The sequence below is a fragment of the Microcaecilia unicolor genome, chromosome 6 (genome assembly GCF_901765095.1).
Source record: "Microcaecilia unicolor chromosome 6, aMicUni1.1, whole genome shotgun sequence".
In the NCBI taxonomy this organism is placed as follows: domain Eukaryota; kingdom Metazoa; phylum Chordata; class Amphibia; order Gymnophiona; family Siphonopidae; genus Microcaecilia; species Microcaecilia unicolor.
The window spans coordinates 345,600,034-345,622,753 of record NC_044036.1 but is presented as its reverse complement, the minus strand read 5'-3'; the positions used below and the strand labels follow the sequence as shown (position 1 = coordinate 345,622,753).

At 45.1% G+C, this 22,720-nt stretch overlaps 1 protein-coding gene across 1 annotated transcript; it reads left to right on the top strand.

Moving 5' to 3' along the window:
* The first annotated feature begins 6,689 nt into the window (after positions 1-6,689).
* DCXR (dicarbonyl and L-xylulose reductase) lies at positions 6,690-20,956 on the top strand. Its single transcript, XM_030205183.1, has 8 exons — positions 6,690-6,810; positions 6,883-6,980; positions 10,409-10,563; positions 17,294-17,336; positions 17,942-18,041; positions 18,368-18,432; positions 20,077-20,194; positions 20,706-20,956. Exons 1-8 carry the CDS (start codon positions 6,759-6,761, stop codon positions 20,807-20,809), a joined length of 735 nt encoding a protein of 244 aa, XP_030061043.1. The 5' UTR covers positions 6,690-6,758; the 3' UTR covers positions 20,810-20,956.
* Positions 20,957-22,720: the final 1,764 nt, after the last annotated feature.

Sequence of the window (22,720 nt, the reverse complement as noted above, 5' to 3'; positions counted from 1 at the left end):
GAGTGGGAAAGTGCGGGGTACAAATGTAATAAAAAAATTAAAATATAATCAAGGATCACTGGCCAAAGCAAGCCACGTTTCTGTAAGAAATTTTAAAATATATATATACCCAGGCTGATTATCCACTAAAAGTATCTAATTCTGTGCAACTTAATTACCACAGATGTGGCATTGGTATAATAAGAAGGGATTGGCAGAAAAGAATCTGATACTCCTTGAGTGGAGGGAATTTTAATCAAATTATGTTGAAGAATTCTCTGTCTACTAGTGTTTGTAAGTCTAAAACTTCACTTATTTCTATCTGAGATGATTGTAGGGATAAAATTATTCATATGAGTGAAACAAGACATACAATGAGAACTAATAGCCACAATAATTCACCTGACAATCCAATCAATTAAGATAACTCATAGACTATAGCTACCTTAAGCATCCCTCTCCTTCTTTCTATCCTCATCTAACCTCTGCACAATAATAAATGTATATGTCACCTTGCAATAACAATGTTATCAAAACTATGTAAGCTACATTGAGCCTGCAAATAGGTGGATAATGTGGGATACAAATGCAATAAATAAAAATAAATAATCAATCAAATTAGAATAGATAAAATATTGTCTCAATTTGATCACTTAACCTTTGGCTTGAGCATTAGAAGATGTGCTGATGTAGACTGACACCTTTCAGTAGTAGCTCAACGTGAGTTATGTTCAGGTACACTCAGTGGCGTAGGAAGGGCGGGGCGGTGGGGGCGGACCGCCCCGGGTGCACGCTGCTGGAGGGTGTAGAGAGCAGCCGCGCACCTGTGGGCTCCGCTGGTTCCCTGCTCCCTCTGCCCCAGAACAGGTTACTTCCTGAAAGCAGCTAAGCACCTTCCTAGGTTACATCTAAGCATCAGCTCCCTGCAGCAAGAGAACAAAGTTACTTTATGAACTGTGTTGTCTCTGCCACCTCAGTAGTAGAAGCTAGGAGTAAACGAATAAAGCATTACTGAAATACCAGAGAGGAGTGAAGAAGAGAATTTGTATATACTTTGCTGCAGTTATCAATTTGCATTGCTACATAGACTTACAAAGTTACGTGGAGGGGAATTTTTGATACGATGTCTAATTTTGGACATTTCGTGGAAAAGTTCCAAAAATCAGTAGCAAACATGGCTATTTTCAAACCAGAAAAACGTCCAACATTTTGTTTATCAAATGGCCATTTGCTAGATGATTTTGTGCTTGGTGCGTCTATCTTTTTAGACCATTAAAAAATAAAGTCCAAGGGAAAAATGCACAAAAACAAGCCATTGGGATGGATGGGGGGGGAAGCATTCTTGGTAGACTGGCCACACCGTCATCCCAGCAGAGCAGCGGGGCACCCTAGGAGCAGCGACGTACCAAGGGCGGAGCAGTGGGGGCGGTCTGCCCTGGGTGCACGCCGCTGGAGGGGTGCAGAGAGGAGCTTGTGCGCCTGTCGGCTCCGCTGGTTCCTCTGCCCCAGCCCAGGTTACTGCTCCCAGCAGCTAAGAATGCACCTGGGGGGGGGGGGGGTTGATGCACTGGGGGGTGTCCACCCCGGGTGGCAGCCGACCTAGGATCGTCACTGCCTAGGAGACATGACTGTGAACTTGATATAAAAGCTCCCAGATGCACATCTCACCATTTCCCCCTTATATTGTGGGGTGAGCCCCTCAAAACCCCCCAAAAATCTACTGTACATAGTAACATAGTAGATGACGGCAGAAAAAGACCTGCACAGTCCATCCAATCTGCCCAACAAAATAAACTCATATGTGCTACATAAACAGAGTTATACATAGATATAATAGGGCATACAATAGGATTAACCCAAGATTGGATGCTGAGCAAACAGGGAAACAATAGGCAACTGTAAGAAACCTCAGGCTAGGTTCCAAATCACTCTCTCCCTGAACTTTATCATGACATGTCGCGACAACTGACATAAATAAAGAGATGAAAACAGGCGTCACGTGCAGTCCTGGTTATAAGAGCAGCAGGTGAGGCTCGCCAAGCCGCCTCCCTCCGCGCTCTCCCCATCTCCCGGATACATGGCAGAGAAGGTGGGAGAGCGGACCACGAGCCCGGGTAGTGGCTGCCAGGCTCACCTCAAACTGGGTCGTCAGAGCGGAACAACTGTACACCACTACAGTAGCCCTTATGTCTGCAGGTGTCACCTATATGTGGGTACAGTAGGTTTCTGGCTCACACTTTTCACCACAAGTGTAACAGTAGAGTGGGAGATGGGCCTGAGTCACACTGACCACTAGGCTACTCAGGGACCTGTCATAGAGGCTGGTATATACTGTTTCATTCACATCTTTGGGGGTGGGAGGGGGTCATGCCTTGATCCCTCCATTGGTCATTTGGTCATCTAGGGAACCTTTTTGTGACTTGGTTGTGATTGAAACAGGTCTAGGCCAAAACATCTAACTTTTAGCCCTGGATGTTTTAGTTTTGTTCCTTTATGGCAGAAAAACATCCAAGTTTTGGGAGCACCAAGTTCCCGCCTCATCGTCTCCCCTTGCGATTTGGACGCACTGCATACAAACTGCACAGAAAACCATCTTAAAATGGGTTTTGAAAATAGTGATTTGGATGTTTTGGCAAACAAAATGTCCATCTGCTGCTTTGTGCCGCTTTTTAAACATTTTTCTATTTTAAAAATGGGTCCCATCGTAACCACTAACTTTGTAAGTCTGTGCTTTGAAAATGAGCACCACTGTTGAATGTTAAAATTCCTAAGAGACATTAAGTAAAGGTTCTGGATCAGATAAAAGTCAGCTGAATTATTTTGTGGAAACCTTTAGAAAAGTCTGAACTGAAATCTCAGCTTATTTGTAATATGGGACAATTTAATGTTTCTATTACAAAAGCAGACAGATCTGGAACGCCACTACCCATGGCCCTGAAAAAAATGGACAACCTAACCAGCTTTCGCAAATCTTTGAAGACACATCTCTTCAACAAAGCCTACTAAGGACATCCTCAATAACTATTCCCCAAACTACTCAGATACATCTAAAACACCTCTCACAACACCTACCTAGCACCTGCATCTAAATTACCTACCTTAGCTTATTATCGACTGTATCTAAGATCATGTAATGAGTGCATCATAACAACACTCTGTAAGCCACATTGAGCCTACAAAAAGGTGGGATAATGTGGGGTACAAATGCAATAAATAAATAAATAAAGTTTTTTCTTTGTTAATAAAGAAATTGAACTAAAAAAAAAAAAAAAAGTCCAAACTGCTTATTGAGCCTCATATATTTCTCTAGTCCTGGCCTTGGACCCACTAACCAATACATTTAATTGTATACCTGGTTTCCAGTCCATTGGGTAGACATCAGAACTGGGCTAGATGGACCATTGGTCTGACCCAATATGGCTTCTCTTTACTGGGTCAGACTAATGGTCCATTCAGCCCAGTATCCTGTTTTCCAAACAGTGACCAAGCCAGGTCACAAGTACCTGCCGGAAACCCAAATCCATACATACTACAAATCCCAGGAGCAAGGAACCCCCTTGGCATAGACACTGACCCAGAGTTACTTATGAATTGAAGGAAATGCTGCCTCAGGAAACATAAACATTTCATTGAAACATCTATAAAATAATTCAGGGGCGTAATTTGCCCAACAAATAGGGAAAGTCAGCAATCTGAACTGTCTACTGAAATTATCCATAGGTTTTTCATATCCTATAGATACCCTTTTGGCCTGAATAAAGGAAGTCTGTTGTGTCTTGGTTTGAACAGCATCTCCATTAAACCCTCTAATTTACAGGCTTGAGAACCCAATCAAGCTTCCCTCCCTCCCTCCCCCCTACCTGACTTAAAAATAATTCCCTGGTGGCACCTCTCCCTTCCCCGTACCTGACAAAAAAAATGCCGTAGTGGCACCCCTCTCTCCCCCCTCCCTGACTTAAAAATAGCTCTATGCTGATGACTCCCAAATCTACCTTTCTACCCCTGATATCTCACCTTGCATCCAAACCAAAGTTTCAGCGTGCTTGTCTGACATTGCTGTCTGGATGTCTCAACGCCACCTGAAATTAAATATGACCAAAACCGAGCTTCTCATTTTCCCCCCCAAACCCACCTCCCCGCTCCCCCCGTTTTCTATTTCTGTTGATGGCTCTCTCATTCTCTGGAGATGGGAAGGCGGTAGAATGAGAGGACATGAAATGAGATTGAAGGGGGGCAGACTCAGGAAAGATGTCAGGAAGTATTTTTTCACAGAGAGGGTGGTGGATGCTTGGAATGCCCTCCCGCGGGAGGTGGTGGCGATGAAAACGGTAACGGAATTCAAACGTGCGTGGGATGTGCATAAAGGAATCCTGTGCAGAAGGAATGGATCCTCAGAAGCTTAGCTACAATTGGGTGGCAGAGCAGGTGGGGGGAAGAGGGGTTGGTGGTTGCGAGGCGAGGATAGGGGAGGGCAGACTTATACGGTCTGTGCCAGAGCCGGTGATGGAAGGCGGGACAGGTGGTTGAGAGGCAGGAAAAACTGCTGGGCAGACTTATACGGTCTGTGCCCTGAGAAAGACAGGTACAAATCAAGGTAAGGTATACACATGAGTTTATCTTGGGCAGACTGGATGGACCGTGCAGGTCTTTTTCTGCCGTCATCTACTATGTTACTATGTTATTCTCCCTGTCTCCTCAGCTCGAAACCTTGGGGTCATCTTTGACTCTTCTCTCTCCTTCTCTGCTCATATCCAGCAGATTGCCAAGACCTGTTGTTTCTTTCTTTACAACATCCGTAAAATCCGCCCCTTTCTTTCCGAGCACTCTACCAAAACCCTCATCCACACCCTTGTCACCTCTCGTTTAGACTACTGCAATCTGCTTCTTGCTGGCCTCCCACTTAGTCACCTCTCCCCTCTCCAGTCGGTTCAAAACTCTGCTGCCCGTCTCGTCTTCCGCCAGGGTCGCTTTACTCGTACTACCCCTCTCCTCAAGACCCTTCACTGGCTCCCTATCCGTTTTCGCATCCTGTTCAAACTTCTTCTACTAACCTATAAATGTACTCACTCTGCTGCTCCCCAGTATCTCTCCACACTCGTCCTTCCCTACACCCCTTCCTGTGCACTCCACTCCATGGATAAATGCTTCTTATCTGTTCCCTTCTCCACTACTGCCAACTCCAGACTTCGCGCCTTCTGTCTCGCTGCACCCTACGCCTGGAATAAACTTCCTGAGCCCCTACGTCTTGCCCCATCCTTGGCCACCTTTAAATCTAGACTGAAAGCCCACCTCTTTAACATTGCTTTTGACTCGTAACCACTTGTAACCACTCGCCTCCACCTACCCTCCTCTCTTCCTTCCCGTTCACATTAATTGATTTGATTTGCTTACTTTATTTATTTTTTGTCTATTAGATTGTAAGCTCTTTGAGCAGGGACTGTCTTTCTTCTATGTTTGTGCAGCGCTGTGTATGCCTTGTAGCGCTATAGAAATGCTAAATAGTAGTAGTAGTACTGTTGTCAAGTGACAACCCCCCAGACTGTCCCTCACCACAAGGTGTACCTTGCAGTGGCAGGATTCGCTCCTGCCTTTGGTGCTACCATCTTGGAAAATGGCAGCACCTGGAATGCAAACAAGGTCAGTCTGCCAAATAAGGGGATTTTTCCTTAATTTGCTACTCTCTGGACAGCTATTAAGATGCACCAAGCAGGGATCAGGCATTTGCCATTTTCCAATATGGTGGTGCCAGAGGCAGGAGCATTGGGGGGGGGGGGGGGGGCACGAAAGACCAGGGAATTTTGGCCTACCAGGGACTGTTGCACTGATTCAGGAAGTCATTAGGGGGGAGGGACTCTCATCAGTATTCTTCTATGCTGCCATTTCTTGCATTGAGCTCCCTCTAGAAGCCAGTTCACAGTTTGACATTTGCATAATAGTCTCCGTCCTTTCCATACCTTATAATTCCTGCAATTTAACTTGGGCACAGAAGCCTTTTCTGCGTTTTATGGACTAATAAACTCGTAGTCTGCTCTTTTAAGCGTGCACTTAATCTGCCCCTAGGACAGGATCCAGTGAAGTGAGGTAGATGCGGGCAAATGAAAGAGAGTGAAACAGGCTGATCAGTCGGGTTTGCACTTCTGAATTCCTCAGTGTTGTAAAAAAAAATGAAAATTACTATTCCCCCGCTGCATGCGGGGGGGGGGGGGGGGGGACGACGACGACAAAGGATTGAATCGGCTTGTTTAGCCGACCTGGGTGAAATTACACAAACGCACCCCCCCCCCCCCCAAAAAAAAAAAAAATTATTTGGACTGTGACTGAGGAGGTAAATGTTATTTTATATGTATTTTTCAACTAGTTTTGTTGCTTATTTCCCATAATCCAAGTTTCTGCTGTGTGTGAGTCTAGAGACCCTCCCCAGGGTCGGGGCTCCCTCTCCCCCACCCCCTTGAGCTGTGTTTCACGTTGTGACCTGTACGTGTTCAGAGGGGGAGGTGGGTCGGAGGTGGCCGGATTTTGGAAACAGTGGGAAGAAACTTATTCGTCTCTGATTTAAAAAGTGAACATGTGCTTAATTTATCCCAAATCTCTGAGCAGCAGGAGATTGTGAAAGTCCGAGAGAGGAGAGGAGGAAGCCAGAAATTGTGCGCAGCCCCAGTCCCTCTCTCTCTCCCCCCCCCCCCCCCCCCCCCACACTTAGTCCCTCCTTTTCCACCCTTAACCCCGCCTGGGCTCTGCCCTTTCCAGCTACAGCTGAAGTGTCTGGTCTGGCTCAGCTCATGGAGATCAGCTTTACGGGGCTGCGGGCCCTGGTCACCGGGGCAGGGAAAGGTAAGAAGGGGATGTGGGCGAGGGAGACCCTGACCCTTGTCCTTGGTCCTGACCCTGGTCCTTGTGCTCTAGGGATCGGACGGGAGACCGTAAAGGCGCTGCGCAGAGCAGGTGCTCGTGTGGTCGGACTTAGCCGGACAAAGTCTGACCTGGACAGCTTAGCCCGTGAGGTAAGAAGCGACCCCTCCCTCTCCCCTCACACCCCTCTTTCCTTTCCTCTCCCCCTCTCTTTCTCTTCCTTCCCTGTCCCCCCTTTCTTTCCTTTCTGTCTCCCCCTTTCTTTTCCCTTCCTGTTCCCTCCCCCTTTCTTCCCCTCCCTCTTCCCTCCCCACTTTCCTTCCTTCTCACCCCTTTCTTTCCCTTCCCTCCCTTTTCCTTCCCTCTCCCTCTCTCTCCATTATTTTCCTTTCCTCTTTCCTTCCTCCCCTCATCTTTCCCTTTCTCTCCCCTCATCTTTCCCTTTCTCTCCCCTCCCTCTTCCCTCTCCCCTCCTTCTTTCTCTTCCTTCTCCCCCTTTCTTTCCTTTCCCTCCCACTCTCTCTCTCCTACTTTCTTTCCTTTCTTCTTTCCTTCCCCCCTCCTCTTTCCCTTTCTCTCCCCTCTTTCTTTCCTTCCCCCTCTTTCTTTCCTTTCCTCTCCCCCTCTCTTTCTCTTCCTTCTCCCCTTTCTTTCCTTTCCCTCCCACCCTCTCTCCTCCCTTCTTTCCTTTCTTCTTTCCTTCCTCCCCTCCACTTTCTTTCCTTTCCTCTCCCCTCCCTTTCTCTTCCTCTCCTCTCCCCTCCCCTCCATACTCCTAGATCTGTTTTTCTCTCTACCCCATTTCCTTTTTCCCACAAGCTCACTTCTCTCTATCTCTTACTATTAAACACCTTCTACTACTACTTTATTGCTTCTAAAATGCTGCCAGGCCTCCCACAGCTGAACAGACTCTTCTCCCCGCCCCCCCCCCCCCTCCAGTACTTCCATTGCAACATGTTTTCAAACCAAAGCAAAGTCCAGAGGACACTGAGCCAAAAAATGTAACTTTCTTAGTTTGCAATTTCAGCTATCACTGAGGATCTGGAACAACTGGTAGGAGGTGGAGGTGGAGGTGGAGGGCTGATCTGAGCCTCCAAGGATGAAAGCAGAGGCCATTTCATCCCAGTGGCTGCCTCTACCCTGCCCTGGTGATCACTTATGCAACATAAGCCCCACAAAACCAGCTTCATTTCATTACTGATCAGTTTAAACTCCAAAACCCACCTCCCCGCTCCCCCCGTTTTCTATTTCTGTTGATGGCTCTCTCATTCTCCCTGTCTCCTCAGCTCGAAACCTTGGGGTCATCTTTGACTCTTCTCTCTCCTTCTCTGCTCATATCCAGCAGACCGCCAAGACCTGTCGTTTCTTTCTTTACAACATCCGTAAAATCCGCCCCTTTCTTTCCGAGCACTCTACCAAAACCCTCATCCACACCCTTGTCACCTCTCGTTTAGACTACTGCAATCTGCTTCTTGCTGGCCTCCCACTTAGTCACCTCTCCCTTCTCCAGTCGGTTCAAAACTCTGCTGTCCGTCTCGTCTTCCGCCAGGGTCGCTTTACTCATACTACCCCTCTCCTCAAGACCCTTCACTGGCTCCCTATCCGTTTTCGCATCCTGTTCAAACTTCTTCTACTAACCTATAAATGTATTCACTCTGCTGCTCCCCAGTATCTCTCCACACTCGTCCTTCCCTACACCCCTTCCCGTGCACTCCACTCCATGGATAAATCCTTCTTATCTGTTCCCTTCTCCACTACTGCCAACTCCAGACTTCGCGCCTTCTGTCTCGCTGCACCCTACGCCTGGAATAAACTTCCTGAGCCCCTACGTCTTGCCCCATCCTTGGCCACCTTTAAATCTAGACTGAAAGCCCACCTCTTTAACATTGCTTTTGACTCGTAACCACTTGTAACCACTCGCCTCCACCTACCCTCCTCTCTTCCTTCCCGTTCACATTAATTGATTTGATTTGCTTACTTTATTTATTTTTTGTCTATTAGATTGTAAGCTCTTTGAGCAGGAACTGTCTTTCTTCTATGTTTGTGCAGCGCTGCATATGCCTTGTAGCGCTATAGAAATACTAAATAGTAGTAGTAGTAATAGTAGTAGTTCTGGATCAGCCACAGGATTTTGTTTTACAATGTGATATGTTGGGTTTAGACCCAATTATAGCAAAAAGTTACTGTTGGCTTTACTATTGATTATTAGTTGGTGAAATTGGAACGTTCAGGGCCCCTTAGATATTTCAGTAAATCATTCTGTTTTCTTTAGGAGCTCAAGTGATTGCCTTTACTGTGTTGATGTGTCATATCTAACCGACAGGAAGCAGCGTCCTTTTCCCTTTTGATGTCCGGTTTCGCAGGGCTGTTGCTCTGTCAGTGCTCTTCATTATATAATCGTCTCCCTTTCTGTTGTATCCCGGTCATTGGGATTGGAGTTCCAGGTGTATGTGAATGATAATATCTTTGTTTCTGCAGTTGGTAATATTCCTGCTGCTATAAATACAGTTAAATATGCTATTTTGGAAGGCAATCAGTTGGTTGTCATTGCGTTATTTATGTTAGAATATGGTAAAAACAGAATTTCAGTTCCCTTCTCAAGACTCACCTTTTCTCTCTGGCTTCTGAGACTCCCTCCTCTTGGGTCTGTCCTTTGCTTTTTCTCTACTCCCCACCCCTCTACCTCCACCAACATTACTTGTTGTTTTGTAAACCATGTAGTCACCTTTTTGGATCTATTTGTGGTATATCAAGCTCTAGAAAATAAATATATAGGAATTCCCAGCTTATTTGTCCACAACAGGTGAAATTGTTGGGTCACAGGATTGATAATAGCCAGAAAGTTCACTATGGTGCTCTATACGTGTTTTGGACATCTGAAAATCACCATTTACACATCCATATTGCATGGACGTCCAATTATCAATTTTGTAAAGCCAGAGTATGGAGCTGCAAAACTGCTGTATGTCCACGTTTAAGGGGACTGGTCTGGGCATGTTTGGGGGGGGGGGGGACTAGAGAGGCCTCCGTTATATTGCTGAGGCCTACCCACCAAGCAATTGCTTGCTTTGAAGGGTTCTGTTAACTGTACACAGCTGAGGGGGCTGTGGAACTTCTGGGACCATTGACGCTTGAGTTCCCACTGAAGAATTCTCATATGTAACTGCGCCAAAGGTACCACAAACAGTCTATATTGAACAAAACTTAAATATTGTCAGCGTAAACCCTGAACTGTAAATTCATGCAATTAAGCAAGTGACATAGTGGGAGCAAAAAAATATTAAAAAGTACTGGGGATAAGTGAGACCCCACAAGAACTCCAGTTAGATAATCCATTTCACTTGACTAGTCAGATTTCTTTACAATTGAAAATGTCCTACATGACAACAAAAGAACAAAACCATTCCAACACTAGGCTAGTCAGATCAATAGATTGCATGCGACTGGTATTTCAGGTCCTGTACTTTAATTTGCAGAGCTTGGTATATCTGTAGGACCCACAAATACCACACAGTCTCCCCCTAGGGCTCATGATGCTTGTGAGCAGAGGTGTGATGAAATGCTCTGTTCCCTGCTGCAGTGTCCTGGTATTGAGGTGATCTGTGTGGACCTTGCTGATTGGAATGCTACTGAGACCGCCCTGCAAGCTGTGGGAGTCGTGGACCTGCTGGTGAACAACGCTGGTGTCGCAGTCCTGCAGCCATTCTTAGAGATCACAAAGGAGGCCGTGGACACGTGAGCAGATAAACAGCCTGCTGTGGTCATGGGAAAAGAAAGGGGATGTGGGCAGAGAAAGGTGTATGAGCCTAAAGCAGAAATAATCAAGAAAAATGTCAGGAAGTATTTCTTCACGGAGAGAGTGGTGGATGCTTGGAATGCCCTCCCGCGGGAGGTGGTGGAGAGGAAAACGGTAACGGAATTCAAACATGCGTGGGATAAACATAAAGGAATCCTGTTCAAAAGGAAAGGATCCTCAGAAGCTTAACCGGGATTGAATAGCAGAGCCGGTAGTGGGAGGCGAGGCTGGAGGTTGGGAGGCGGGGATAGTGCGGGGCAGACTTATACGGTCTGTGCCAGAGCCGGTGGTTGGGAGGCGGGGCTAGTGCTGGGCAGACTTATACGGTCTGTGCCCTGAAGAGCACAGGTACAAATCAAAGTAAGGTATACACAAAAGTAGCACACATGAGTTGTCTTGTTGGGCAGATTGGATGGACCGTGCAGGTCTTTTTCTGCCGTCATCTACTATGTTACTATGTTACTATGTCCTGCCAGTGCGGGATGGACTCCTTCACGTCACACTCTTTCAACAGCACTTCTTAGCTAAGAGGTGTAGCAAGATAGTGGCAAAGAATATCCCAAACGGAGGTGTTTCTGGCAGCCTGCTCATGTTGTGTACTGTCACGCGTGTCCCCTTGGCAATAGAGGAGGGAAGGAGGGGGGGCAGGGACTGGGAGCTTCCACTCTACTCTTTGCTGTATGAGAAACGTTTTAGCAGCCTGGAGTGCAATAGCTTTTGTAGTGTCAATTTAGGAGCCTCCAAAAGCATCATAGCACAAGGTCTGATACAAGACACTCAGACTTTCAATGTCACCAGCCGGGTTGCTGAGATTCAGCACTTAATGCACGAAGACATAGTCATCGATTGCTACGTAGCCTGGCAAAATTCGAACTTTGTCACTCAGCATGTTTTTATTTTATTTACGTTTGTACCCCGTGCTTTCCCACTCATAGCAGGTTCAATGCGGCTTACTTATTATATACAAGTACTTATTTGTACCTGGGGCAATGGAGGGTTAAGTGACTTGCCCAGAGTCACAAGGAGCTGCAGTGGGAATTGAACCCAGTTCCCCAGGATCAAAGTCCACTGCACTAACCACTAGGCTACTCCTCCACTCATTCCACCAATAAGAGCCAACCTCATCAGTGATGTCACAATGGCTTGATTGCCCGATACTTGGTTCACTTCTGATATTGTGATGTCATAAGGGAAAGGGGGAAAGGGAAATGGGACTTGATATACCGTCTTTCTGAGGTTTTTGCAACTACATTCAAAGCGGTTTACATATATTCAGGTACTTATTTTGTACCAGGGGCAATGGAGGGTTAAGTGACTTGTCCAGAGTCACAAGGAGCTGCAGTGGGAATCAAACTCAGTTCCCCAGGATCAAAGTCCACCACTCTAACCACTAGACCACTTGGTCAACATTTTACAGAAATGTAAACAAAATAGCCGAAACTTACAAAAAGAAAGAAATTTTATTCCTGACTAAACTGCTGTATGATAAGACCCAGAATGGGGGGTTGAATGAAGAAAATTTTACAAACAGAGTCGCAGCTAGGAAGTAACATAGGGGCCTATTTACAGAAGCCCTAATGTGCTGTGGTAATTTCCCCTATTTTTTTAATAAATCTGTTTTTTTGGAAGGGTGTCATGGGCAGGGAATGTGCATGGAAGCATTATTCAGCTAGCATATTCTGATTGGTGAGCGCTAACTGGATTGTGCAGACTAAAACGCAGGAGTCCTTAGAGGAGCAGCTGCAAAAGTCACAAATTTACATCAGGCGTGGCTGCTGTTCAAAAATACCATCCTGGAAGCCCAGGCCAAATATATTCTGTGTATTAATAAAGGAGGAAGGAAGACCAAACGACAGCCACCATGGTTAAAAAGTGAGGTGAAGAAAGCTATTAGAGCTAAAAGAAAATCCTTCAGAAAATGGAAGAAGGATCCGACTGAAAATAGTAAGAAACAGCATAAGGAATGGCAAGTCAAATGAAATGCGAAGAGGGGCTTTGAAAAAAAAATTGCATTGGAGGCAAAATACACACAACTTTAGATATTTTAAAAGCAAGAAGCTGGCAAAAGAATCAGTTGGACTGCTAGATGACCAAGGGGTAAAAGGGGCACTCAAGGAAGACAAGGACGTATTTGCTTTGGTCTTCACCGAGGACGGTTTGGTAGAGATACCGGTGCCAGAAATGGTATTCAAAGCTGATGAGGCAGAGAAACTGAATGAAATCTCTATAAACCTGGAAGATGTAATGGCGCAATTTGACAAATTGAAGAGTAGCAAATTGCCTGGACCGGATGGTAATCATCCCAGAGTACTGATAGGATTGAAAAACAAACTTGCAGAACTACTGTTAGTAATATGTATTTTATCTTTAAAATCAAGCATGGTACCGGAAGATTGGAGGGTGGCTAATGTAACGCCGATCTTTAAAAACAGGTTCCAGAGGTGATCCAGAAAATTATAAACCAGTGAACCTGACGTCGGTGCCAGGCAAAATGATAGAGACTATTATAAAGAACAAAATGACAGAGCATATTCAAAAGCATTGATTAATGAGACAAAGCCAACATCGATTTATTGAAGGGAAATCTTGCCTTACCAATCTGTTACATTTCTTTGAAGGGGTGAACAAACATGTGGATAAAGGTGAGTCGGTTGATATTGTGTATCTGGATTTTCAAAAGGCATTTGACAAAGTACCTCATGAAAAACTCCAGAGGAAATTGGAGAGTCATGGGATAAGAGATCGTGTTCTATTTGGGAAAGAGATCTAGGCTTCATCGTTGATTATACATTGAAACCCTCTGCTCAGTGTGTATCGCTTCATGGTGCAACCGCATCTTGAATATTGTGTTCAATTCTGATCACCGCATCTCAAAAAAGATATAGTAGAATTAGAAAACATTAACACCCCAGGATACACTCTCCCTATTTCAGACAGCCTGAAAATTCTTGGAGTAACAATTGACCGAAACCTCCAACTAGAGTCCCAAGCTAAACTTGCCATTAAAAAAATGTTTCTCTCAATGTGGAAACTAAAACTTGTGAAACCATTCTTCCCGAGGAAAATATTTTGCAACCTTGTACAATCAATGGTACTAAGCCACACAGACTATTGTAACGGAATCTATGCGGGATGCAAAGAACAAATCATAAAGAAAGTTCAAACCGCCCAAAACACAGCAGCACGGCTTATATATGGGAAAACGCATTTTGACAGCGCCAAACCACTCTGAGAAAAACTGCACTGGCTTCCAATTAAGGAAGGTATCGCATTCAAAATCTGCACGACAGTTCACAAAATCATCTACGGCGAGGCACCGAGATACATGACAGACCTCATCGACCTACCACCCAGAAACACCATAAAATCAGCAAGATCATACCTAAACCTCCATTACTCAAGCAGCAAAGGACTCAAATACAAATCCACCTATGCTTCCAGCTTTTCCTACCTGTGGAACGCACTACCAAAAGTAGTAAAAAACACACGACCACATGAATTTCCAGAAAGCACTAAAAACAAAACTGTTCAGAAGGGCATACCCCACCAACCCAACATAAAAAACCTGGACATCTGCAACACAACTTAACCAAAGAACGTAACGGACATATCCTAACTCTTCCTTCCCCTCTCTAAGTTTTCCCCAATTGTCTTTACCATACATGTATCTCACTCTACCATAATATCACCTTCATATTAATCACAACTTGTATTTGTTCATACTGAAATTGGTTAACGCCGATTACGGTACCATGTAAGCCACATTGAGTCTGCAAAAAGGTGGGAAAATGTGGGATACAAATGCAATAAATAAATAAAAGGTACAGAAAAGGGCAACAAAAATGATAAAGGGGATGGGACTACTTCCCTATTAGGAAAGGCTAAAGCGGCAAGAGCTGTTCAGCTTGGAGAAAAGACAGCTGAGGAGAGATATGATAGAGGTCTATAAAATAATGAGTGGAGTGGAATGGGTAAACGTGAATCGTTTGTTTACTCTTTCCAAAAATACTAGGACTAGGGGGCATGCGATGAAGCTACAAAGTAGTAAATTTAAAACGAATCGGGAAAAATATTTCTTCACTCAACATGTAATTAAACTCTGGAATTCATTGCCAGAGAATTTGGTAAAAGCAGTTAGCCTAGTGGGGTTTAGAAAAGGTTTGGATGGCTTCCTAAAAGAAAAGTCCATAAGCCATTATTAAAATGGACTTGGGGAAAATTCACTGCTTTATTTCTAGGATAAGCATCATAAAATGTATTGTACTGTTTTGGGATCTTGCCAAGTACTTGTGACCTGGATTGGCCACTGTTGGAAACAGGATGCTGGGCTTGATGGGCCTTCGGTCTGTCTCAGTATGGTAATACTTATGTACTTATGCCTTCTAAACAGGAGGAGGGAAGTGCTCCCACGTTAACTTGTAGGAGATAGCATGCACTGATGGCAACATTAGCACACAACAGCATCACAAAATATTGTTTAAAAAAGTGGCGTTGAATCTGGGCTTAGCGTGCACATTAAGTCCCGCATTAAGATGTGCTTAACCCTTTCTAAAACAGTGTTCTGGTTAACTGGTGTGTACATGAGTGTAAGGAAGTTGGGGGGGGGGGGAGGATAAGGGGTAGGGAGATTTTCTGTAAAAAAAAAAAAAAAAAATTTAAAAATTTGAAGTAGCATATGCTTCTGTTTTAGCATTGTTAGTTAATTGATGTTTCTTCTGTCAACTACTCACTGGATGATTGTATGGATATGTAGATAACTTTATTGCACCAATCTGAGTAGATGTTGTATTGATTTTGCAATGCTCAATAAAGACGTCTATAAATTAAAAAAAAAAAGATGTGCTTAACCCAGATTCTAACACCCTTTAGTAAAAGGGCTCCTTAGTTTGCATTGAACCAAAAGCCAGGGAGGCCGAGAACCGAGACAACGTACTCCTTACGGGCTTGTTCTTTACAATGAAAACAACATTTAATTGCTCCAAGACAGAAAAAGAAAGTGCTTTTACATGGATATCTCTAAAGAAAACCTACCCATAGTTAGAAACACAGGGCTCCCATTCCTCTCAGTTGTTCATGAGGCGGGAAATACCTGAATAAGTACAGTCTTCACACCTTATCAATATACAGTTGTTTGGGGGGGGGGGGGGGGGTTCTGGTCTATTGTTTTTTTGTTGCTGTTTAAAATTGACTGTCAAATGTACCTGATAGTTGACCCTGGGTTGGTGCAGAAAGGAGGAACTGATAGTATCCTCAGTACTGTGAGGAAGAGGATTGAGGTGAATGAGGTCAGAGATGGTATAGGAAAGGTGGCTCAATATAGCAATGTGGGCTATAGTATTTATCGCAGTTCAGCATTATTTAATATACCGCAAATATATATAAGCAGTTAACAAATCAAACCTAATATAATTCAATTTGACTTGTTAGGATAGAAGCAAAAGGTAAAAGTAAAATGACATGGGGAATTTTAATAAAATCCAAGGGAGGAGTAGAAATTAATTAAAGAAGACACATTAACATGAATGTGAAAGGGAAAAAACTCGCTGCGAGGGATGGCGACCGTGAAGAACTATATTCAGAATGAAAAAGACAAAAATGCTTTGCTAAAGAGATGGGCTTTAAGAATAGCTTTGAATCGTAAAAGAGAGGGTTCAGTTCATAAGTGTAAGGGAAGATCATTCCAGAAAGTGGGTGCAAGAACTGAAAATGAAGCAGTTCCTCAGCAACCCTCCAGACCAGTCAAGACGCTTGGGTTATGCACGCCTACCAGCAGAGGGAGACTGAGAAATATTGACCGGTCTGGTGGGTCTAGAAGAAAGGAAATTAGCAGGTAAGGCCTAATTTCACCTTCTGGCAAGAAGATGTTGAACCTGAAGAAATTATGGTGTAACTATAACAGATGCTTTTGGGAGGAACGTAGAGTGCGGATAGGGGAATAGGGAATAAGGTGTTTGAAAGGAAGAGGAGAAGACCAGAGTGGAGGATTTGGAAAGTGGAAACAGTGATCTTAAAGAGAAAGGGATATTGAATGAGCAACCAATCTCTGCTTGAAGAAGTGGAGAAACCCTATCAAATTTCTTAGCACCGTGTATCAATCTGACTGGTGCATTTTGGACAAGGTGTAATCTGTGGAGCTGATATAAGATATAATTACAGTAATCAAGATGGGAAAGTACTAATGAATGAACCATGAGAAAGACTGAGGATTTGTTAAAGAGAGATCTGGCAAGACGGATTTGTCAAAGAATAAAAAATGATTTCCTGACAATCGATGAGATATGGGATTTAAAGGTAGGATGGCTATCAAGGACTCCTAGGATCTTAATTTCATCATTAAGAGGTATAGGCACTCTGGAAATAAAGGGATTTGAAGAGAGATAAGTAAAGGAAAGAACAAAACTGTGGTTTTAGAAGGATTCAGCTTTAACCAATGTGCAGAGAACCAGTTTGCAATCCTGACTGCTGTAAATAATGTACATTGACATAGTGTAATGCACTAATGCACATGATTTAATTGGGCCGAGGGTGAGAAAGAAATAAGAGTGAGTGAAGGTAAGAGGTGGCGGCTTATGGGCTGGGAGTAAAGCGGCTGGCTCTCTCGTTCGTATAGATATCGGCTCTTTCCTTGTACACATTTCTTCTTGGAACTGAATGTTTTATATTTTCTAGGTCCTTTGATGTGAACGTGAAATCGGTGCTACATGTGTCCCAGGTACAAGAGCTTAGTATTTTCCCACCCTGGTGGGGATGAGGGAATAGTGGGATACAGTTAAGGGCTCCCTTGGGAAGGGGGAGGAAATGCAAGCACTGGTCGCTCTAATTTTGAGTGGCTGCAGTTCCTCTGATGTCTCTTCCTCGTTCGGAGTGCCCATGGGCCAGGACTTGATTGGAGACCCTAGGTATTGTGGGAAACCCCTCTCACGGCCCCCATAATTATCTTCTGCTTGTCCCTGGTTCATGAGCTTTCAAAATATGATCTAAGTATCTGTTATCCATGTCCTTGTCCATAAATTCCCTCCCACTCTTCAAACAGCCAAACCTTAAAATAAAAGTTTTTTTTTTAATGTGGGTGCTCACACCTCTGGGGTCAGCCTTAAATTCAGGAGCTTCACATATACCAGCTGCAAGGTGGGCATGGTGGCACACAGGGTGTAAGGGGGCTGTGGGATACAGGGACTAAGTATTATAGTTGTGAAATACAGATTATTCCAAAGAGAAGACTGGGATACAAAGGCTGTATTATGTTGGCAGTTTCAGCTCACATCTACACTGGGTGCAATTTTCTTTCACTTCTCACTTATGCTATAATGATTTCAGGTTGTCGCTCAGCAGATGATAGCACGCAAAGCTCCTGGGGCCATAGTGAACATCTCAAGCCAAGCTTCGCAGTGTGCTCTGCAGAACCACGCCGTGTACTGTAAGATTGCTACTGCTCTTCTATAATTCATTACAGACATGCAGCCTGCTGGTTTAGTCCAAACACTAGCGATGTCTCATCTGTCAGAGAGTCAGTACTGTTTAATTGCAAGTCTATTGGCTCTGCTTGCACATTACAGTCGGTTCTTGAGGTTGTTTTTCTTTACTGTCTGCCCTCAAGGACACAGGGCAGGAAGGGCTGTGTTTCTTCTGTTCTGCTTCTCAGCCAGAGACGTCCACACTTTGCATAGGGACCTGAACCCCTCAGCAGACAGGCTTCCCGTTAAAGATCCTATTGTAGGTTCTTATCTTTTCATTTTACTGTAGGCGCTACAAAAGGTGCCCTGGACATATTAACTAAAGTGATGGCTTTAGAACTGGGACCCCAGAAGGTAAGTGTGGTCTTATTCTTGGCCAGTTCAACCATAAACATTATAATTTTTCTATCTTTGTAGTCAGCTGTTAACAATGTTACATCTTATGTTCATGTTTTAATGTAGTTGTTTAAGTGCGATAGAAGAATCCAAAACAATCGCCACAGTTGAGCTCAAGCCTTAGAAACCCCGCAAATGGCCCAGTGGTCTTAGTTAATCGTTCAGAGGAATTTTTAATTTCTGTCATATAATTTACCATTTCTTACCATGGGTGCAATTTGCTACAAGTCTTCAATGAGTTCTGGAGGGTTTTAATAGCTTCTGACAGAATAGGTTGAAAAGGGAGGAGGCAGTGAGGAAAAAATGTTAGAATCATGGTCAAGTTTCCTATTAATGTCAGAACTGAAGAAAGCCTGGGTCAAACACAGAGGATCCTTAGCTATGAGGGGGAAAGCCTGACAGAAGCACAGAAGTTCCTTATCATCCAGCTAGACCAGTTCACACCAGTGGGTTGTATCCCCCAACCAGCAGGTAGAGAAAGTACAGACAAGTTCCAGTGATATCACCAGTATAATAATAGGTGCAGCCTGGAGCTAGTCAGTATTTTCTCTACCACTAGCATTTGGTGCAGGTTAGAACATAAAGAGTAGCCATATTGGGTCAGACCAATGGTCCTTCTTGCTTAGTAACCTGTTTTCCAAACAGTGGCCAAGCCAGGTCATAAGTACCTGGCAGAAACCCAAGTAGCAGCAACATTCCATGCTACCAATCCCAGGGCAAGCAGTTGCTTATTACTACCACTATAAATCATTTGTTGCTTCCCATGTCAGTCTCAATGCAACTATGGACTTTTCCTCCAGGAATTTGTCCAAACCTTTTTTAAACCCAGATACGCTAACTGCCTTTACATCCTCCGGCAAAGAGTGCCAGAGCTTAACTATTTGTTGAGTGAAAAAATATTTCCTCCTATTTGTTTTAAAGGTATTTCCATGTAACTTCCTCAAGTGTCCCCCTAGTCTTTGTACTTTTGGAACAAGTAAAAAATCAATTTACTTCTACACGTTCTATACCACTCAGGATTTTGTAGACCTCAATCATATCTCCCCTCATCCGTCTGTTTTCCAAGGTTTGGACAAGTACCTGGAAGAAAAGTCTTTAGTCCGTTATTGAGATGGACATGAGAGAAGCCACTTCTTGCCCTGGCATTGGTAGCATGGAATGTTGGTGTTATTTGAGATTCTATATGGAATCTTGCTACTCTTTAGGGTTCTATATAGAATGTTGCTACTAATTGGGTTTCTGCCAGGTACTTGTGACCTGGATTGGCCACTATGGGAAGCAGGATACTGGGCTAGACGGACCATTTGTCTGCCCCGGTATGGCTATTCTTATGTTCTTATGGGTAAAGGCTGGGATAAGCACAAAGGATCCTCAGCTGTGGGGTGGGGGGAAGGAGGGGTAAATGCTGGGAGAAGCAGAGGATTCTTAACTGTGGGGGAGTGAAGGGAAAAGTAGAGGGCAGATTATGGGTTGTAGTAGAGCAGTGGGCCAAGAGAAGAGGCAGCTTGGTTAAGGTTTTTGGTCTTTGGCATCATAGTCTGTTTTTATTGTGTAGGTTATTACTGTCTTGAATTTGCTAAACATTTAGAGGTATGATTTCAGATTCGTGTGAATGCAGTGAACCCCACTGTTGTAATGACAGATATGGGGCGCGTCGGCTGGAGTGACCCTCAGAAGGCAGGCCCTATGCTGAACCGAATTCCTCTTGGGCGCTTTGCAGGTCAGTGTTGGTCAGGGGCGTAGCCAGACCTCAGCGAGAGGGGGGTCCAGAGCCCAAGGTGGAGGGGGCACATTTTAGCCCTCCCCTGCCACTTTCGACCCCTGCCGCCAGGTACCTTTGCTGGCGGGGGTCCCCAACCCCCCGCCAGCCTTAGTCTTCTTCAGCGTCAGTCTCCAGCGCGTTCTCTGTGCCGAGTCCGAATGTGCCGGAGACCAGCGCTGAAGAAGACTAAGGCTGGCAGGGGTTGTGGACCCCCACCAACAAAGGTACCTGGCGGCAGCAGGAGGGAGGGGTCGAAAGCATATCCTGCTGGCTCCCTGTAATATATTAAGGTTGGAGCTGTGTTCAGAGTAAAAGATAGATCTAAAAGGGCAGTGTTGTATTTCATTAAATGCGTACTGCTAGGAGCAGGATGCCAAGACTCTTGTGCCCCCTTATGCCCCCTTAGGAGGAGGTGCAGCAAATTCACAATTACATCCTACTGTCACATCTGTGTGTGCTTGCCTTGCAGAAGTCGATGACGTGGTGAACGCTGTCCTTTTCCTGTTGAGTGATAGAAGTGCTATGATTACAGGGGTGACTCTACCTGTTGACGGGGGATTTCTTGCCTGCTGATGACTGGTTGCATTTCCTCTTGTGGGCAGAGAATTGGACTGCAAAAGCAATGCCTACTGTCACAGACATTTTTCCCTGAACCTTGACTTTTCCCATGAATGGCTTAGGGAGGGAGGTGGAGAAAAGAGGGTTTTTTTCAGTAAATAATAAATAAAAAAAAAAGGTTTGAGAATGTGGATGGAGGGGTGGTGTCTGTTTCTACGGGTGAAATGGACTTATGATAGCTGGAAGCAAATGCAGCATGAGTGAAGCCTGGAAAGGAATGTGTACTGCTGGTGCTGGGGTTTGGGGGTAGGGGAGAAGCTGGCTGTAGAAATCAAGAAAACCTGGAGAGCACAGAGGAGATTCCAGGTCCCAAAGAATCAGCTGTGACCTATAGCAGTGCCTTACAGAAGGTGTTCTAGCCAGCTGGATTTTCAGGATAACCGCACTGAATCTGGGATATGCTTAAGATAAGTTTGCATATACTGGAGATCCACTGTGTACATATTCAATCCTGGAACCCTGACAAGTTAGATGTGCCCTTTAGGACAAGGCTGAGAAACACAACCTTATGTTATAGGGTTAGTTATTTCGTATCTTTTGAAGAAATTCAATGTGTAGCCAGCATAAGCAATAGAGAAGCACAATGTTCAAATAACAGTACAGTACACTACTTACAATGTTAAAACAACACACATTAAAACATCTTACACCAGGAATGGGTGGACAGAGTAAATGGAACTTCCATATCATCAAGCTGATCAATCCATAGACTGGTGGGTTGTGTCCATCTACCAGCAGGTGGAGATAGAGAGCAAACTTTTGCCTCCCTATATGTGGTCATGTGCTGCCGGAAACTCCTCAGTATGTTCTCTATCTCAGCAGGTGGTGGTCACACACAGCAGCAGCTCTGGCTAGGCCTCCAAGCCTAATCCTTAGGTTTTGTTGAGGCCTGGGGTTGAGGGCTCTTTTGAGCAAGTGCAAACCTGGTGGTGCCAGGTCCCTCCTTTTCTCCCCCCTCCCGCTGGCTCCGTTTAAAAAAAAAAAAAAAAAATATTTTTAAACGTCTTTAAAGGCGTTTAATTCGACGTTTCTTTAAACGTTCATTGCAGCTACTCACTGGGACACCAGTTCGTTACAGCTCGGAGCGGCAAGCAGGTAATTTTACCTTTTTATAGCGGGCAGGGGGTTCCCCGATTCTTCTCCTCGTGGCAATGGCGTCGGAGGGCGAGGGCGCAAAGGGTCGCTCCCCGGATCGCTGGAGCGCTTCTAGAGGGGATGCGGGGGTTTTACAACCTGACTCGCCCTTGATGGGTGATAGTTTAGTGACCGATGAATGTCCCGGTCGTTCCTCCGGCGTGGCGGTTTTTTCCCGCCATAAACGCCCATCCCCCGCTCCTCGCCTCCGCCATCTTGGCCGGCCACGCGGCTCGGACGGCTTCTTCGGGGCTGCCCTTGAGGTTGGAGACATTAATGCCATGAACGCCCTTAATTTGGGCGACGGCACAAAAGCGGCTAAAGTTAAGCGCCGTTCTTCCCGCGCGGCTCCTTCACGGAGTTTCGCGCCGGACGCCATTTTGGATGCGCAGCATGTCTCTCCCCCGCTATTGCGAGCGCCGGTTGAGAGTGCGTCTAGGGCTGTTGCTCAGGCTGCGGAAGTGCACAGTCTGGGGGGTTTCTCCCCCGAGTTTGTTTTGCTGCTGCATCAGGCTTTCCTCATGCAAAACGCTGCCCCTGCTCCCTCTTCTGATAAAGAGGTTGAGGTTCCCAGAGGTAAACGCCCTCGGGTTGATTTCCAGGCCTTGGAGGACTTTTGTCTCCTCCGATGTAGATGAGGGCAGCGTGTCTGAGGTCTCCCAACGATCCTTTGCGGATTCCTTGGAGGAGATAGATCCCCGCTCGGCTGGAGCGGATGACCCCTCTGCAGTG